Here is an 18,153-nt window from a genome sequence, read left to right as displayed (position 1 = left end):
ATCCTACAATCGCTAAAATGTGATGTCACTCCATTTTTGTTTACATTTTGTGAAGAAGGAAGTTGCACTCAGTGTCCTTTCCAGAGGTTTTTGTGTCGTTTCCTTCTATAGTTCTTGGTGCAGCGCCCCCACAGGTGAGGAGGGGAAACGGTTTTTCAAAGGGTTTGGTTCGTTTGACAGTGCAGTGTGAAAGCGAAACCAGAAGAAAATGAAACAATGTTGCAATTTTGTTCCTTAATTGACCTGTGTTTACTGGACTATCTGGTGTAAAAACATCCTTAGATTAAAAGGGGCTTGTGTCAAATGCATGCTACATGTTTTAAATTTTATTTGTAAAAAATTTTAAATCTATGGGTCATTTTTCATCATTCTGTGTTGGTTTGCCGTGTAGAATCATCTGAAGGACGTTGGCTGCAGTGGATTTTATTTCGGAGTATTATATCAAAAGGGGTTGAGCAGTTAACGCCACAAAACTATTTATTTGTATAAAAACTCACTCACTTTGTGATTATGCACTAATTTCTGATAGTCTATCAAACAAAATCCCAGTAATGTTCACTGATGTCTGAGATTGTAGCCCAACAAAATATGAAAATACTTCAGAGCAGAGCAGAGAAACTATGAATGATAACACTCCCCAACATTTCATGTCTTCATTTCAATAAACACTCATGAATAAATATAAATGTTGGAATTGTTGTCTTGGTTCAAAGTTATTCTGAAGAATTATTTTTCAAACAGCAAAAATTGTAATTTAAATGAAATACACCAACCCAGGCACAATGTGAAATCCCACTGAAAGAATTAAAATGTAGCTGAAACCGAATATCTTCAAGCCTGAATTGTACAGTAATTCTTTCATATATTTTTCCGTCTTACTGAGATCTCCTAAAGTATTCCTCTCCTGGAAATGTTTTGTTGCATTTAATCCGTCAGCTCTGAAAAACCTGCCCAGATGGGACCTGCAGCTCCAGATAAATGCCACCTACTGGACAGAGCATCCAGTTCTTGGATCAACATGTTCATGGCTCTCACTGAGGTAGAACGGCCTCTTAATCAGATCTGAAAGCATCAGCTGTGGAGATGGAGTGTAAGGCAGAACCTCAGTCTAAAAAGAAAATAATGCACCAAACTGGAAAAAAAAGACTGACAGCGCCAAATAAAAGTAGGTTAGTACATTACTTGAAGAAAAAAAAAGTAGCAGGTTCCTTTCTTTGAAAATGCCTTGAAGTGAAACAAGAAACGCATTTAAAAGACAAAGACAAAATCATCTTTATCAAGGGAAATGCTGCAGGACAATTACTGCACTCACACAAGGAGCTGCAGCCTTACAGGAGAAGCATTTCCACTAATCATTTTCACATTTAATGCTCTGCTTTAACCTTTAAGTTGACTAAAAACTTCTTTCTTTCGGCTATAACACCTGCTGTCCCTGAGACGACGAGGCGGCCATGTTTAAAATGAACACGACAACAATTAACCTAAAGAAATGTAAGAATGAACAAATGAGGCTGGATACAAGTTTCTCTGTCTGAAAGGACATTTCCTGCGCTGCGTTTTTACTCTGGACCCCAAATCAATTTAACGTAATAAGGGAAGAGGTTCTGTTCTCTGCACATCTGTCTCATTGTGTCAAAAACCCTCCATGAGAAAGGAAATTGTGTATCAGAGGCGACAGAACCGCAGAGAGCTGCTCTCAGCGCACTCTGGCTTGGATCTCCACTTACCTCATCAACAAATTGCTTTGAGGTGAATAGCCCTCAATTTATAAATTTACATAAGTTATTTCTACACAGCGCAGACCAGCTCAATTAATATTTATAGGCCAGGAGCAAGAAGGCTGAAAGAGCAGGCTTCTAATCGCTGATGTCAAAATGTGCCCTGGTGGAACATCAATGTCGGCGATGACGGAGGGCTCGAATTTGTAAGTTCACTCCATGCTTGTTTGAGCTCTGACATCCACCACGCCTTTCCTGTGCTGAGGCAATAAATACTGTTTTCACCATAAAAACTACCTCAGACTTTGTGATAAAATCTGATTTTCAGATCAAAGGTCAAAGGTCCAGAACAACAAATCCAATTTGTTAATTCTGTTTACAATGTACAAGCAGCACTTTATGCCTACAACTGTTTATTAGTGACCCTAAGCTGCTCTAATTAATAAATACGAAGCATAATGAGTGCTCAATGTTTTTCCAAATTAATTACTTTTTATGCCTCAACAAATAAAATGGCTTTCTTTACTCAGAGCAACAATAAACACAGTATCTCAATGTGAGTACACCCTCACATTTCTGTAAATGTTTTATTTTGTCTTTCCATGCAGCAACACAGTAAATGTCTGACACTTTGGTGTAAAGTTGTGCAGCTTGAAAAACACCATAACTATGGCTTTTAATATGGTTTAATACAGATGTTAACAGATGTAAACTTAATAAAATTGAATTTTCATAACAATTACAGAATCTTAAAATTATTATATTTAGATAAATGTTTATTATTATGTTGTAAACTGTTGCTTTTGTTATGTTTTTATATAAAAACGGCATCCCTTAAGGAAAATGTATTCATCCTCTTTTTGCTAAAGTTTTATGTTTATTTCCTTTTCAAAATAAGAACAAATTTGTTAACTTCCAAAACTATATTTTTATCTTTTTTTGCAAAGGTCATAAAACACGTGTGGCTCTAAATGAGCCTTTCTGCTGAGTGGAGGGTGAAAGTAAAGGTTGCTTTTCTACCCCAGACAGTGAGAAATTGTCGCTCCAAAGAATCAATGAATTTAGATATTTAAGAAATTTATCAAAGGAAGAAAATGGAATTTTTCATGGAAAACTGACCGATAATAAGACAGTACTGATCCCTTTTTTTGCACAATTTTTGAATTTCCCTTTTTTTGAATTGGCTTTATTCTGCAGCTGCAGAGTTTTATGCAGCAAGAAGGTCGTGGGTTCGAATCCCGGCCTGGGGTCGTTCTGCATGCAGTTTGCATGTTCTCCCCATACAGGTGCAGATTCAGATTCAGCTTCTTCCCACAGTCTAAACACATGACTGTTGGGTTTACTGATGTCTTTAAAACTGACTTTAGGTGTTCATTCCTGTGAGTCTCTGTGTCGTCCTGGGATGGACTGGATACCTGTCCACACTGGACCTTAGTTACTGAAGACTTTAGTAGCCAAGTATTTGTAAAAGTATATATATTACAGTAATATAGTCTGTTTCTAGTGTGCCATGGAAACAGACTGGATCTGTGTCTTGGCTCCAGATCAGAGTCATATTCAGATTCTCTGGTACAGAGTAATAACCTCTAATACATGTAACTTTCATGCATTTATACGAGAGAAAAGAGGCATATCTGCAGTCAGAGCGACAACAACAACTTGGAGCTCAACAGCTCTGGATTATGGAGCTAAACATTATTTCTACTAGAAGCTAGCTGCTACAAATGCCTTCAGGGGATTCTTAGAAACAAGCCGAGCAGCTCGGAGTTGAGAAGTTGCTGCACTCAGGACAGTTTCTCCATCATTCCCAGTTGGAAAAAAAAATCCCTTCTACAAACCTAACCAAGGGTTTAATTTAGGATTCTGTGGCAAATGAAGCAAAGATCAGATTCTCTTTGTTTCTGTTCAGTAAGAATTAGAAGCTGTGATGTTTTTATCTCACAGATGGAGGTTCCCATCCTGTTTAAGGAAGTTTCATCCATGTCAACACAGAATAACAAGCCATAACTTCTGTTACATTACTTGGAAATGAGTATCTTTAACATTTGTAAGGCAAAAGACGAGCAGTGAGGTAGAGGAGGAGGTCATCTTTCTCTCGTTTTCACACAATCTGTCCGCGTTGTTTCTGCACTCAGAGCAGCAGAGCTGAAATCGGTTCTGATTGGCCTGTCTTTTATCAGAACAATTGTTGAAATTCTTCCAGTTCAGCCAGGTTGCAGTAATGGGAAAAACTCACCTCAGCAGGTTTGCCTCATTTGAATTGCAGGAGTTGTTGCGCTCGATTAGCCAGTCTCCAAATTTTTAATGCAGCTCTTCTTATGAAGATTTTTTTTTTTTTACATAAATAAAAACACAAAGCAAATAAGTTAGTGTGTTGCCGTTATCTTCAAACATGGGCCATTTTGGCAAATAACAAATGCAGCTGTGTATTTATTTGTCTTGGAGCTTATCTTTTTAATAATGAGGCGGCGTGAGCCGACGGAGGGGGAGTATTAAAATATGAGTGCACATTGTCACTATTTCAGTCATGGCGCCAGGTGGTGAATGCAAGATATGAGAAGTTGTGCAAACATTCTCAGACACCTTGAGGCAAGAGAAACAAGGGTGAATCTGTTAAAAACACTCAAACATAGACATGAAATTCCCAAAAATAAATGAGCCCAGTTCAGGAAGACTCGAGTCCAAAACTGTTTCTGAATGATGGGAGAGAGAAAAGCCAGACTTTGACTCCCTGATTACAACTTGAACCTTCATGAAATAGGTAAAAGTCTATATTCCCAATTATATTTACAATAAGCCTGTTAAAAAGAGTTGAAGCTTTTCAGACATAATAATGTTCATATTAACTACACACCAGGTTTCTAAAACGTTTAATCTAATGGAAAATGAATCTCCCTATAAAAACAATGCAATCAGTAGGAAGATAAAAACATTATTGTATTTATTTAGTTTAATATTCACCTTAAGATCTTAAATCTTTCTCCAAAATGACTCCAGTGAATAGGAATGGTGACCTGCACAGGATTGACCTGCTGATATTAGCATCTGATGTGTTGCTCCTGATTCTGCTGCAAATACATTTCACTTTCTAAAATCAGATGCTAAGTGTGCTTTGTTCTGTTTTCAACCTTAGATTGTTGTGAATTCATTTCAAAAATTGCATTTCATGAATAGTTGATGAATAGTTCTTTCTCAGAAGCAGAAGCATAGTTTTTTAGAAATCTGTGGACTCTAGGAATCAGAACAACTAAATGATTACGTTGTGTGTAACTATTAATTTATGCGGGCTTAGTAGTATAATTTTAATTTTTTTCAGTTCGTATTGTTAGTTTCCTCTATCTCCACCTTTGATATGAAAGTAATTAAGAGCTCTGCAACCTAAAATCTTTTCAAAGAAAGAAAATCCACTCAGGCTCAAAATTTAGAGTTTTATCTTTTATCTTTATTTTAAAAAACAATCCTCTTATCAAATGTTAATGTTCTCATTGCTGGTAATTAGACAAAAAAAATTGAATGTAATTATCATTAAAAAAATCTGCTGTGTTACATTTTAAAGATGTTTCTTGCAGGTTGGCTCAAAATATTTGCAGATGGCAGGTGACTAGAATCAGTGTGTGAATTATGACCTTTATAGTTTTGATTATGTGCTACATATAAAATGCAAATGATCTGATAACAGGAATAAATCATCACTGGGTGTTATGGATATCGGCTGAGACCACTGATCCGGAGGTTCTGTGTTTTTGGAAATCAAATATTTGTAGATTTTCACCTGTAGCAGAAGCTACATGCCAGTGATCAGTCTGCAGCTCAGAATCACCTTCTGCAGAGATATTTTAGAGTTAAAAACGAAAAAACACAACATCTACTGTAATCTCTGTGAATTTACAAACATCTAGGCGGGTGGAAGCGGTCTCAGGTTTTTACTGCAATTAATAATTAAATATCTGAGGAGAAAACTCTGGAGCCCTAAGGAGGAGCATCAGCAGCAACATGAAAGCTAAGGGCTTGGATGACAAGGGAGGGCATGAGGGAAGATGAATCCAACATATTTTTTATCTTTTAACCTCAGTATGTCATGGAGCATGAAGAATCTGGGAATATTGGGATCCATGCCTTTGACACAAGGCATGAATATCTACATTACAGAAACACCATCAGCACTAGTAACAGCTTATAAAACAACATTAAATTTATTTTTTTACGTAATTAATGACTGTAACAGAAGAGATTATTAAGGAAGGGTTTTGTCACAAGATCCAGAAACTTTTCAAACCATTTTAGCAAAATTTACAGAAGAATACATCTAAAGAGTTTAAGTGTTTTTAAAGCAACAGTTATTGATCTAAGGGTAATTAACAAGAGGGTAATCTTATTAATAATAATAAAAATGAGTGGATGGATAGTAATATTAGGGCTGCACAGTGGCGCAGCTGGTAGAGCTGTTGCCTTGCAGCAAGAAGGTTCTAGGTTCGATTCCCGGCCCCAGTCTTTCTGCATGGAGTCTCCATGTTCTCCCTGTGCATGGTGGGTTTTCTCCAGGTACTCTGGTTTCCCTCCACAGTCCAAAAACATGACTGTCAGGTTAATTGCCCTGCAACAGACTGGCGACCTGTCCAGGTGACCCCGCCTCTCACCAGGTACGTTAACTGGAGAGGCACCAGCAACCCTCCCGAACCCCTGAGGGACAAGGGTGTAAGAAAATGGATGGATGGATAGTAATATTGATTTTTCATATGAAACATTAAATGCTTACAGTTATCTAAATCATATATGTGAACTTAATTCCAGCATCTTTATTGTAAGACTTGACATTAATGAAATACATTTATTGCTCTGATATCACATAATGATGAAAAAAATCCAGGTATCCAAATTATTAAGTATAATTCACACCCTGCAAACAAACCCCAATAGCTCTGCAGAGATTTATGAGATTGTTAAGAATAAAAATGTTGTGAATGGATAAATATAGCAGAGCAGTTTGAAACAATAGCTGGAGAAGTTAGATTTTCCCTCAGTAAGCTGAGCACATTAGTCATTGTATCACAGTGTGAACCGCACAAAGTAACAAACCAGTTAAGTCAATGAAGGGATTATGAATATCGATACTGATGTAGCACATTTATGACCTCTCCTCAAAGGGAGCACTTCCCCTCTCTGTTCAGCAATAAAACACTGGTTATCAGTGGTGGGAAGTAACGAAGTACAAGTACGTCGTTACTGTACTTAAGTACAATTTTCGTGTATCTGTACTTTACTTAAGTAGATTTAATAATGGCTACTTTCTACTTTTACTCCACTACATTTTACAGTAAGTATCTGTACTTTCTACTTCACTACATTTCTACAAAACTGTCGCGTTACTCGTTACATCCAAGTCGCATTGTGTTTTTTTTTTCCGTTAAAATGTGAAGTTCAGGGACTTAAGGTGGCGCCGTAAAATCCAAGCAATAACGTGACTTAGTGTCTGTCGTCACCCATCGGCTCCACCTTTACTCGCACGCGGAGCTCCAAGACATGCGCAGTGGTTTCCTCTGAGCGTCAGTAATATAATAGCGCTGCATAAGTCATAAGATATGGCGACATGTAAAATCAGCAGCGCTTCGCTTTCACAGACGGTGGGACTTCGTCCAATTTTTAATGTCACTTGGAAGGAAAGCTTAAAGAAAGGTAAGCTCCGTGGACGTGATGCTAGCAAAGCTAGCTGTATTGACTGAGACACATGTTGCATCTGCATGACTGACATGTCGCAGATATGGGACAACGCTGTGACCAAAGTGCAATATTGTAATATGACATTCATGGACGATCCGATTCTTCTGGACGGATCTTGACCAAGTCCTATAGTGCTAAAGCCTCACTGAGAGCTGTTCTTTGTTCTTGTAATGCTCTGTGTACACTGCAGTAGCTATTTTATTTCATTAAAATATCTTTATATTTAATTGGCGAATAAATAAAACAAGAATGTAGGAACGCAGAGCATGCTCATTGCTCTTTGGTCACCTGTCATGGTGGCAGACGTTGCAGCAGGAGGGAGGATGAGAACAGTCACGGTGCTCCTCCTGCTTGGTTACTTGTTGCTTATTGGGCCTTGGACAGTGTTCATAGTTGAGCGTTGTTAATTGCTATGTTTAATGGTGCAGACAATTATTATTTCTGACATTAGCAATATGGGCAACCGCCCAGGGTGTTAGTTCTTTAGGGATGGCAGGAGACCTGTGTATTGTGGCACAGAGATGAAAGCAAAACAGAATGAAGAAGAGTTTGAATTGATACTGGTTAAATTTATTTCAGCTCTAAGTATTTAATATCTAGGTGGGAAAGTGAATCTTTCAGATCAATTTGAGAAGCAGTTTTGATAGGTGCACTTAATTTTATTGTCATGTAGCACCGGGTGCTGGTTTTGATTTGGTCTTGGGTTCGGTGGTATAGACTACAACTCTGCTATGAGGCTCCTTGGTTCCATGTCCTCCTCTGCCAGTTGGATTTCTTTCAAAATAAATGTGTGGCAAAAAAGTGAAGTTCATGTTATGTTAGGACAGGAGACGAGATGTTTCCATCCCTGAAATTATGATGCATAGAATCACATATCTAAGTCTAACCTATGTTACAGAGTAAACTCAATAAAAACAAGCTTTATCTGTGGCATATGATCATATGATCAATACACTTAATGATATTAGTGTTTAGGCAATGCATTAGCAAGTACTTTTACTTTTAATACTTAAGTATTTTTAAAAACCAGTACTTTTTTACTTTTACTTAAGTAAAATGTTAATGTGGTACTTTGACTTTTACTTGAGTACATTTTTGTCTGTGTATTTGTACTTTTACTTAAGTAAATTTTTTGAGTACTTTCTCCACCACTGCTGGTTATATAGGATCTCTCCAACATCGCTATATTTCTCTTTATACAACGGTGTCACATTTCCTCTGCCTCCAAGCTGGGTGAATACTTATATATCCGCTCAGGCAGAAAGCCACAGTGGAAGGATTAAGGGCTTGGATGACAAGGGAGGGCATGAGGGAAGATGAATCTGTAACAGGTTTATTGCTGTGGTCAAGATTCCAAAGGTTACCAAGGAGTCAGCTTTGACATATGCTATAAAAACAGCAAAAAAAGAAAAACGCTTTCTTGTAAGAAATAATGCCCCAAGGAGGGAGAGTATCTTATCCTCCTGACCGAGATAAAAGCGTTTCCTGTTTCACCACATAGGACAGTTTTAGTTCTTGTAGAACAAAGGCTTTGTGGACCAATCTCTCCTTTACATTCCATGTTCTGGAAACTTCTTCTCTTTTTATACAAATTTGGTTCAAAAACTTCACTAAAACAATCCTGTTTGAACTTCAGAGATGCCGTTTTAATGTAAACTCAGGTGGACATAAACGGGGCCTTGTTCTGCGAAGCGTTTGATCACAAACACTGGGATGATGCACGGCTTCCTGTCAAATAGAAAAGCAACAACAATTTTTTTTTATTATTAGAGGATGTACTGATGCATTGTCTGCATATCTGACTGAAGGCTTGGTCAGATAAACTCCTCTGAATCCTATCTCGACATCTGCAATTGCTGCAGAACAGCAAGGAGGAGGAATGCCATCTCCATTCACTCCCAGCGGCACGTCAATCATTTGTTCCATTTGACCGGAAGACAATTGTTCAATGCCAAAGCAGATAATATTCCCCCACCTAAATCTGAAATTCAGTGCCTCTGGCACAAAAAGATATACTGGTTGCATGAACTCATGTGACAGGTAGAACTGCACCTCGTCACCGAGTCCTCAAAAACTCTCAGCTGCAGCTGAATGTGTGTGGCTTTTTGTTGATTCTTCCAAATAAACAGATTTGAAACAGTCGACTGGGTTCTGATGGTGAAAAATTGGAGTCTGTTTATGAATTGATACGAAAACTGTACCAACAATACCCTGCAAGGCAATTTATACCTCGTTTTGTTATGTTGCAACCACAAACTTCAATCCATCATCTGTAAATAGAATCAGCTCAACGGCGAACTAAAGAGGGGCGTTACGACGGAGAACCAGGGCCATTGTAGATCATTTCTGCCAAAAAGCTCAGAAACTGGGAGCCTGATATTCTCAAAGTCATAAATTTGCTTAAAAAAACATATATTATTCTATAATATATGCTTTATCTAAACTAGTATATTTTCAGACATCGGAAAATCTGATTTTAAAAAACACCCTTTGAAAATGATCCAGCTGTGCATCTCATAAATTTACAATGTAAACTTTTGAGGATTTCTGTCTTTTTTTACTTGGCTTTAATATTCTTTATATATTTCTGACTTTTTATTGTCAGGAAATGTCTTATTGTTAACATATTTTTTATTTTTAATCATAGAAAAATGTAATTTTATAATGAGAGTGTAATTTTGTTTTTCTATTTTCCACAACAAATTTATCTCTGCATTCAACACACCAAAAACACAAAAGCTGCTCTAAATTAAATCTTACTCATTGTCCAGTAGGATACTTCAACACAGTAACATTAAGTGGTTGCAATCATTCTGCTAAAGGACACAGTGATTATATTCAGTCCTATTTTCTAATATTTTGGCATCAGTCAATGTTCTCCTTGAGCCAACAGTGGAAAAAACAAACAAACATTGAATTTGTAAATCTAACGAACCCAACCAGTGACTGTCGCAGCGCCGCTACAATTATGAAAAAATACAATGACTACTGATTGTTACTGGTAACCCAACATGACCCTGTTAGAATTAATCATAGAAGATCATGGCAACTGTGGAGGAGATGCAGAACTCCACAGCTCAGGTGGGATCGTCTCTCCACAGGATAACTATTAGCCGTTCTTTATTAAATTTGGTCTTAATGGACGACTGGAAAGGAGAAAATATCCCTGAAAGAAGCCAAAAGAAGTCCCTCTGTAAGCTGTATCAGGGAGACATACCATGTGGAAAAGGTTGGGTAGAGGGGTGAATGCCATGTGTTCCACACTTTTCAGAAATTGCAAGTGTGAAGAATGTTTAAGGGTGTACATACTTTTGTATAAGGTGCTAAATCTGATAGAAGTGCTGAAGAAAAAGGACCCTGATGTGCGTCCATGACTGAGACTAAAGCAAAACTCTGCTTCACACTCATTTAAAGTTTTGGGAGGAAACAGGTCAACCTTCGGATTTTTTTCTTTTAAAGCTGTTTTAATAGCTGTCAGATTCTTGGAGGCAAATACGTTTCCTGAAACTTTCCCATGCGTGCAGTGCAACCAAATTTAAACTTCTGCCAAACGTCACAGCTGCTGTAATCTCCTCTGAGCCTTACCTATGCAGTAGCAGAGAATGATGGAGAGCACTACGGCCACGGCCACGGCGATCAGGGCAGTGCATTTCCAGGAACAGTGTTTAGGTGACTTCTTGAACTTGAAAGCCCCCCTGGACAGAGTGTTTCTGGGCAAAGGGCGTGCAGGCGTGGAGTAAACGGTTCCTGTTGCCATGGTGTAACCGGGAGCTGTGGCGCCAAAGAACGGTGTGGTTCCCGTCCCCGTTTTAAATAGAAAGTGCCTGAAACAAAAATGAAAATGAAGATTATAATCTTATGAATTTAAAAGCTGGCTGCTCTCTAGCATTAACTCAAATCCTAATAGCTTAAATGAGTTACGAATCAGTTTAAGCTGCTAAAATCTTAATAAAAGTGATTAACTCGAACATATTTAACACCACTCAAAGACTCCAACACGAGCAACTCTGCAGGAGGATCTCAGCTTTAATCTAATATCCAATCTTATCCTGACACTGAGAAAGGTGGACCAAAAGTACCTCATAAAAACAATAATCTCACTTTTGCCCTTTTACAACCGGGCCTTTGCTAATAGCCCATTATACCTGGGGTAATTAACAGGGTTTAATCAAATACACCACAGAGTGATCGTCTTATTAACTTTTAAACCCCACGTGAAAAGCTCTTAAGTAAATGAATTAAGTCTTGTTGCCACACTTGCCACTACTTAGAGATTAATACCCAAATGCCTTCCGGCTTATGGGGACAGCCAGGGAAATTGAACAAATTGACCACGGTTTGCAGACATTATACCAGACTGCAGCTGTATTATTATACTGCTTTTTATTTAACCAAATTCTAAACAAACGTACGATTTCACACTTGTTTTTGTGTATTGTTTTTTTTTTTTTTATATCTGAAATAATTAGAAGCTCCAAACAAAAGGTTTAAATGAACGCCACGCTGTTCTTTTGCAGGTAATCAAATTGCTTATGTGAGTTTAAAGGAGAGAAACAGTGAAACAGAATTTATCATTAGTGCAAAATGCAGTACTCCAAAAGTAAGAGCTAGAAAACAAAAGAACTGGCATGTCTTTTTTTAGTATAAAACCCCCTAAAATATAATCATGAATGGATTGTTTTAGGTTATTTTATTATTCAGGAGAGGCTGCTCTGCATGAACACTTCACATGCTCTCTTGCACACATTCCACCTAAGGGTGCCTCTCTGGCTCCATCACGGTTCTGCCTGTTCAACTGGAACACTTTGGGCTGGAGCTCAACGTTGTCCTTCAAAATGTAGAGAGGTCACAAGTTTCAGAATCTACTTAAATAATCATATATAGTTCATACATGGTATTTACATTTACACTGAATAAAAATACATTTAACTTTTTTTTCTTTCTCTGCCATTAAACAGAATATACCTGATGTTTTGTGTGATCCAAATAATCCAATTTTTTTCTCTTTTTTTTACACTGCTTGTTATCCAGCATCACAAGTTAACATAAAGTTTCTTAGCTTTTGGTTGGAATTTGTTTTTTAAACTTGGGTCAAACATTTTGTTTGCAGTAACTTTAGCCCATTCTTCCAGACACACATTTCTGTCTTACACACCTTTTCAACTCTAATCACTTATTTTGTCAGATGTTTACAAGATGTTCTTATCAAACCATACTAAAGTCCGTCCTGCAGAAAAGTACCCACAAAACATGATGCTGCCACTGTCGTACTACACAGTTAGGGAGTGTTTAATTTAAATTTCTATTATAACAATGATTATTACGAGCGCATTCTATACAGATTACAGGACCTGTCTCAAAAAATACTCAAAATGACCTGGGACATTTTTGCAAACTGTATTGTGGATTTTTATCTTGTATTTGGAGATGTGGCTTCTTCCTCAATGACCGGCTTTTCAGCCCATGTTGGTGCAGGACTAGTTACACTGATGACACTTTGACCAGCTTCAGCCAGCACTTTAATGCAGTATTTTGCTTTTGTTCTTGTTCATTTTGTACCATGTCTATTTTCTGAAATCTGTGACTGCTGCACATCCACGTCTTGTTTATACTTGTGGAGTAAGCAGTGTGTTTGGGGTGAAATTTTACAAAACGTAAACAGATGTGCCTCCATTTAAATCCAGTGTTTTACAGTGGTGGTGTTATGTATTTCCCAGGAACATAGTACAATCAATTAACTCTGTTACATTGAGTTTTATAAAAAAGCTGAATATATATCAAACATGAATAAACAGAAATTTGACTTCGCAATTTGATGCCTTGAAATTGGTGTCTGTCTCTTTAAGAAGCTTCTACTCTTTCAGATCTTATGCCTTCAGCACGTCACAACAATGCTTCTCATTATACCATTTACAACCGGAGCATTGGACTGAGAAATGGTCAGTATGTTCAGGTCAGCGGATGCACAGTTCCACCAGGTGTTTGCTAATTGTTGCTGCAGGCGCCTGAATGGCCGCCAGCGGAGATTCAAGGATTCGTCACACATGCAGGAAAAAAACCAAAGCAACCCTCAAGGTATATTTTTGATGAGTTAATAACATAAAACATATATAAAGGACAAAATAGAAAATTTCATTCTTTATATCCCCCTTTAAATGATCCAAGCAGACAAAGTCATGACATAAATATCTGGGCTTTTCTTAATTGGTCAAAGGCACAGAAAATGCAATACATCTGGTTTTAAAGTGTCAAAAGCTATTTTATTAAATTTTTTATTTATTTACTTTTCTGGGGTCAATCAAGCGTATTTAATACTAATTAGCTGAGACTATAAGTTGACTCAAATTGGATGTTGGTGACAAAACAAAAGTTTTTTGGTTGTTTTTTTAGGACAGTTTAATGAAAAAACACAAAGATCTTTTTTGAAGAAAAAGCAGGAGCGAATTCAACTATATTTTCATATAAAAACCTAGTTAGGCCAATGAACATGATGTTCTGAAAGTTCTGAAACTTGCTTTGCTCCACTAACATCTTCATTTTTCTGTACTTCTAAAATTCTCACATAACATTTCTCCTCACTTTGGTGGGTTTTATGTCGGTGCAGATCCCGAGAGAAGAGGTTGCCAGGGTAACTGAAAATTCAAACTTACCAATATACTGATAAAGCCTGTTTGCTCATCAATTATTTGTGCAGTATCTGTGAAGTATCTATGTAATCTTTGTAAAGGCTGCGATTCTTCCCTAAAAAGCTTGAAATCTGGCAAACTGAGTGGAAAGTCTAAGGCAGAAAGCTGAAATTTTGTGTAGTTCCACTTAATAATTAGAAGTACTCTGAATGTTCCTAAAGTGCTCTGTTTCTGTCATCAAAACACTTCAGTGCAAAAGGATTTTCTTTCTAAAGTTTCCCACGTCGAGTGGAGTGTGCTGTTTTTACGTGCTCTCCATGAGACGATGCTCACATTTCGGTGCTGCAGCTGATATTTCAGCCGCTGTTTGTCTCCTGTGAGGTTCCCTCTGAGGTAAAATCTGTTCTGATCAATTCCTGACTAAAAGAACAAATGTCAGATGAGCTCTTCGACGCCCCTGACTGACGCGTGCCGTTATGATCAGACAGGGATTCCATTTAAAGGTTACGATGCCACATAGACGGAATGACAATGCGGCCGCAATCTGCAACCAGGAAAAAGTTCTGATTACTCATTCTAGAACAATCCGTGCTGTAGCTGCAGCGGCAGACTCCGTAATATGGAGTTCGGCATGAATTGAGGTCAAAACTTGCACAACGTTGGCGGCGGCAGACGTGCAGTCAGACACACAGGCAAATAGACCCTGCTGTCTGGGGAGTTAAGTGTAAGTAGATGCAATCTGATGAGCTCGACAGACTCGTGGATTCGTGCACACGTGTGCAAGAAGAAACTGTACTCTATCTAAGGAAGGTGAATACCTAATGCATTCTGGGTAGATAGTGTGGAAACAGTGTTGCCTGCAAACAGATGCAGTGAAATCTGTGCACAATCTTATTTAAGCAATGCTATGAATATATTATTCTCTTATGGCCTTCAATTCTAAAGCAGCTGAACTTGAGAAACAGAAAAAAACACCATAATACCATAAAGAAATATTACTTATAGGGTGCCTTAAAATATTCATACCAGTTAAAAAAGTTAACTTTTTCTATGTTGCTGCCACAAACGTCATTGTATTTTATTGGAATTTCAGATAATAGACCCACAAACAGGTTTTGAAGCTGAAAATCCCATGTTTGTGGTTTAAATATGATAAAATAGGCAACAGTTCAGAAGGTTTCAACTGGCACTACAAGGTACTACAGCTGCACCAGACATGTAAAAAGTTGCATTCAGAAAATATGCACTGCTGAAAATGACTACTGGGTGTTCATACCAGGACACCAGTGAATGAGTGAAAATCTTTATGCTCCAGCATCTGAGACAAATTCCTTTTTTGGACATTTATTACACTTGACATTTAAAGTAATTCCCATGTTGGTGGCTTTCATGTTACCCCTCTGTCTTTTCTTTCTAAAATGCAGACTGAAGGGGTCTAAAGATAAACTCCTGTTGGACATGATTAACAAACAGCAGACTAGTGTAAATGTCTTCTGCTATAGACACTGGATGACCGGCTGTAATTGATTCCAGTCAGTGTGATGCAACATGGCACATTACTATGCTAATCCTGCCAGTGGTGTGTTGTGAGCGCAAGAGAGAGAGAAGGAAGAGAGACAATGAGGAGAGTGTGAGGCTGAGAATGAATGCCTGAGTGTCGGTGAGATGGCGGCGTGTTGGTGTGCACGCCTGTCTGTCCCATTGAGGAGCCTGAAACACAAAGGCGGCAGCCGGCCTGCTCTCCTCTGCACTCACAACATTGCTTGTCATCATGATGACATTTAAAAACATGCTCAAAGAGGACAAAAGACTAAACACGGAGTGGGTGGATGTGTCCATGGCTAAGCTCCAGCTGTAGGGGCGAGAGAGCACATAAGAAACAATGAGGATGGAGCGCTTCAGAATGTGTAATCTGCATGTTCACCAGCGCTCCGAGTTAGCCCCAGAAATCCAAGGTGAGAGCTGGAATAATCAGGTTGCTTTAAATATGGCCTCAAAAAAATGACCACAGATGTAATTTGACATTGCAGTGACTTGTTTTCACACTCGCTGTCGCAGTGGTCTCCTCATCAAAGCACCACCTGCCCTGTTGACAGGGGGTCTGCTAGCAGGTGCTACGATGCTGCTGCTAGCTCTGCACCATCAGGTTGTTCTTCAGTGTCATCCTGCCCAAGGAAAGCAGCGGGGGGCAACCCTGGATCGCTGCTGCAGGGGGCTCGGATTATTTGCAGGTGGGGTTTTATCATTTTTAATAACTCTGATTGTGTTTGACAGAACAACAGTTTAGCTGCTGTGCACATACTGTAATTGGGCGTATCATTATGACCACCTCCCTAAACTACCCGAATCCATTGATGCATGCAAGAGTGCTTGATTGTGTTATAAAAATGGAGCAAACCCAACCTGAATAAACAGATTGATTTATTGCATGTGATGCACCTAACAGTCTTGGTTTTCACATCTATTCCTTCTTTCCCCCACATGCTCATATAAAAGTGCTTATATAAAAGTTTACAGGTTTAACTGGAAAATAGCTTCTGGGATCCTGGTTCTACAAATGCTGAGAAGCTTTATTGCAGCAGACCCAGAATGCAGGACATCTGAGTGGTTTCTCATCTTCCTGCTGCAGACCAGTTGGTCTGTGCAGCTTGCAGTCTACGTGAATACTGCAATGCAACGCAACATTTTCTACTGTTTTACATTTTCAGACTCAGTACCATTTCTCTCCATTGCTGTAAAATGTCTGACTGAAGAGATCATGTTGAAAATAAGCAACTTTTGTCACCTGAGAGGAGATAAAATGGAGGAAAAATATAATTATTTTAAATATTTGTCATTGTTATTAGGCTCTCCTTATAAATAGTTTTTAGATATGTTATTAATTAAGCTGCAAGCACTTTCATAAATCATTAATGAGAATGTATAATACATTGTTAAAAGGCAATAAAGAGTCAAACATTATCAATTTATTTCCAAATAGAGAGCCAAATCTGTTTACCTGTATATTTCATCTGGAATTAAACCAACCATTTCAGACTGACTTGTTACCCTGACATAGGTAGCTTTGCAATTTTACAATTTTGATAATTGTAGCTTTTTTTATAATGCAGTGATAAAGTACAGTATTAAAGGCTAAAGAATAATATTTATAAATGCTAATGCATGCTCAGAAATTATTAACTGAGCAACTCCTAAATGAACAGATTTAGTCCATTTGGTGAGAAATTAGTCAGTTTTGTCTCACCCTCAATTAATGTATTATAAAAACTGATTCATAAAGTGGTTTCAAATTAATTAAAAATATAAATATCAACTATTTACTAGCCCTTGACAAGGGGAACTTTATTATTCAGTGATGAATTTTATTTATAACAATGGACATACTTTATGGATGCAGCAAATGATCAGATTTTTGGGGCCCAAATTTGAAGAAGCAAAAAAAGTTTTAAAAATGGGAGATTTGTTGCTCTATTTGCTCCATACATGTGAATGCACGGACTCCACTAAACCCCTGAACGTGTCCTGGGGAATCTGATGCCAAGATGTCCGCCACAGATCCTCTAATCCTGTGAGCTGGGGGCTTGGGCCTCCATGGGTCGGACTTGTTTGTCCAGCACATCCCACAGATGCTCCACTGGATCGATAAAGTCCACCTTCGTCCTCTGCTCTGTGGTTCAGTCCTGGTGCTCACTTCCCTTTGGTTTGTGCTCTTGACTGCAGACAGTGGCGAGCACGTACTGGACAACAAGCTACAAAGTACAATGTATTTCAACATGTTCATTCTTCCGACTTCTTGTGGTAGTCTGACCTCTGCAGACTGAATATGCTCCACAACAACCACAGTTGTGGAGACGCTCTGCCTCGATCCTCTTCCCATCAGGATCTGGCTCCTTCTCATTCTCGCTCAAATCTTTACAGTTGCCTGTTTTTCCTGCTTCACAACCAAGAACTTTTTCTACAACACTCTCACTTGCTGCCTAATGGAATCCACCCACTAACATTTGCCAGCATGTATCTATCAGTGTTCATAATGTTATGCATCATGAATATTTTTAGTCAAACTTGGGAGTCTAATTCTAGCACAATTATGC

General features: G+C 38.3%; 1 protein-coding gene across 6 annotated transcripts in view; it reads right to left on the bottom strand.

Moving 5' to 3' along the window:
• LOC103471835 (teneurin-3) overlaps nt 1-18,153 on the bottom strand; it is a 190,230-nt gene that overhangs the window by 87,930 nt on the left and 84,147 nt on the right. For all 6 annotated transcript variants that reach the window (XM_008421051.3, XM_008421052.3, XM_008421053.3 and 3 more), the window contains exon 5: nt 11,022-11,260. In XM_008421051.3, coding sequence (XP_008419273.2) covers nt 11,022-11,260 — 239 coding nt within the window. The remainder of the gene's footprint in view (nt 1-11,021; nt 11,261-18,153) is intronic.

Source organism: Poecilia reticulata, chromosome 10 (assembly GCF_904066995.2).
Source record: "Poecilia reticulata chromosome 10, P_reticulata-male-v2, whole genome shotgun sequence".
Classification (NCBI taxonomy): Eukaryota; Metazoa; Chordata; class Actinopteri; order Cyprinodontiformes; family Poeciliidae; genus Poecilia; species Poecilia reticulata.
This window is presented reverse-complemented; position numbering and strand designations above follow the sequence as displayed.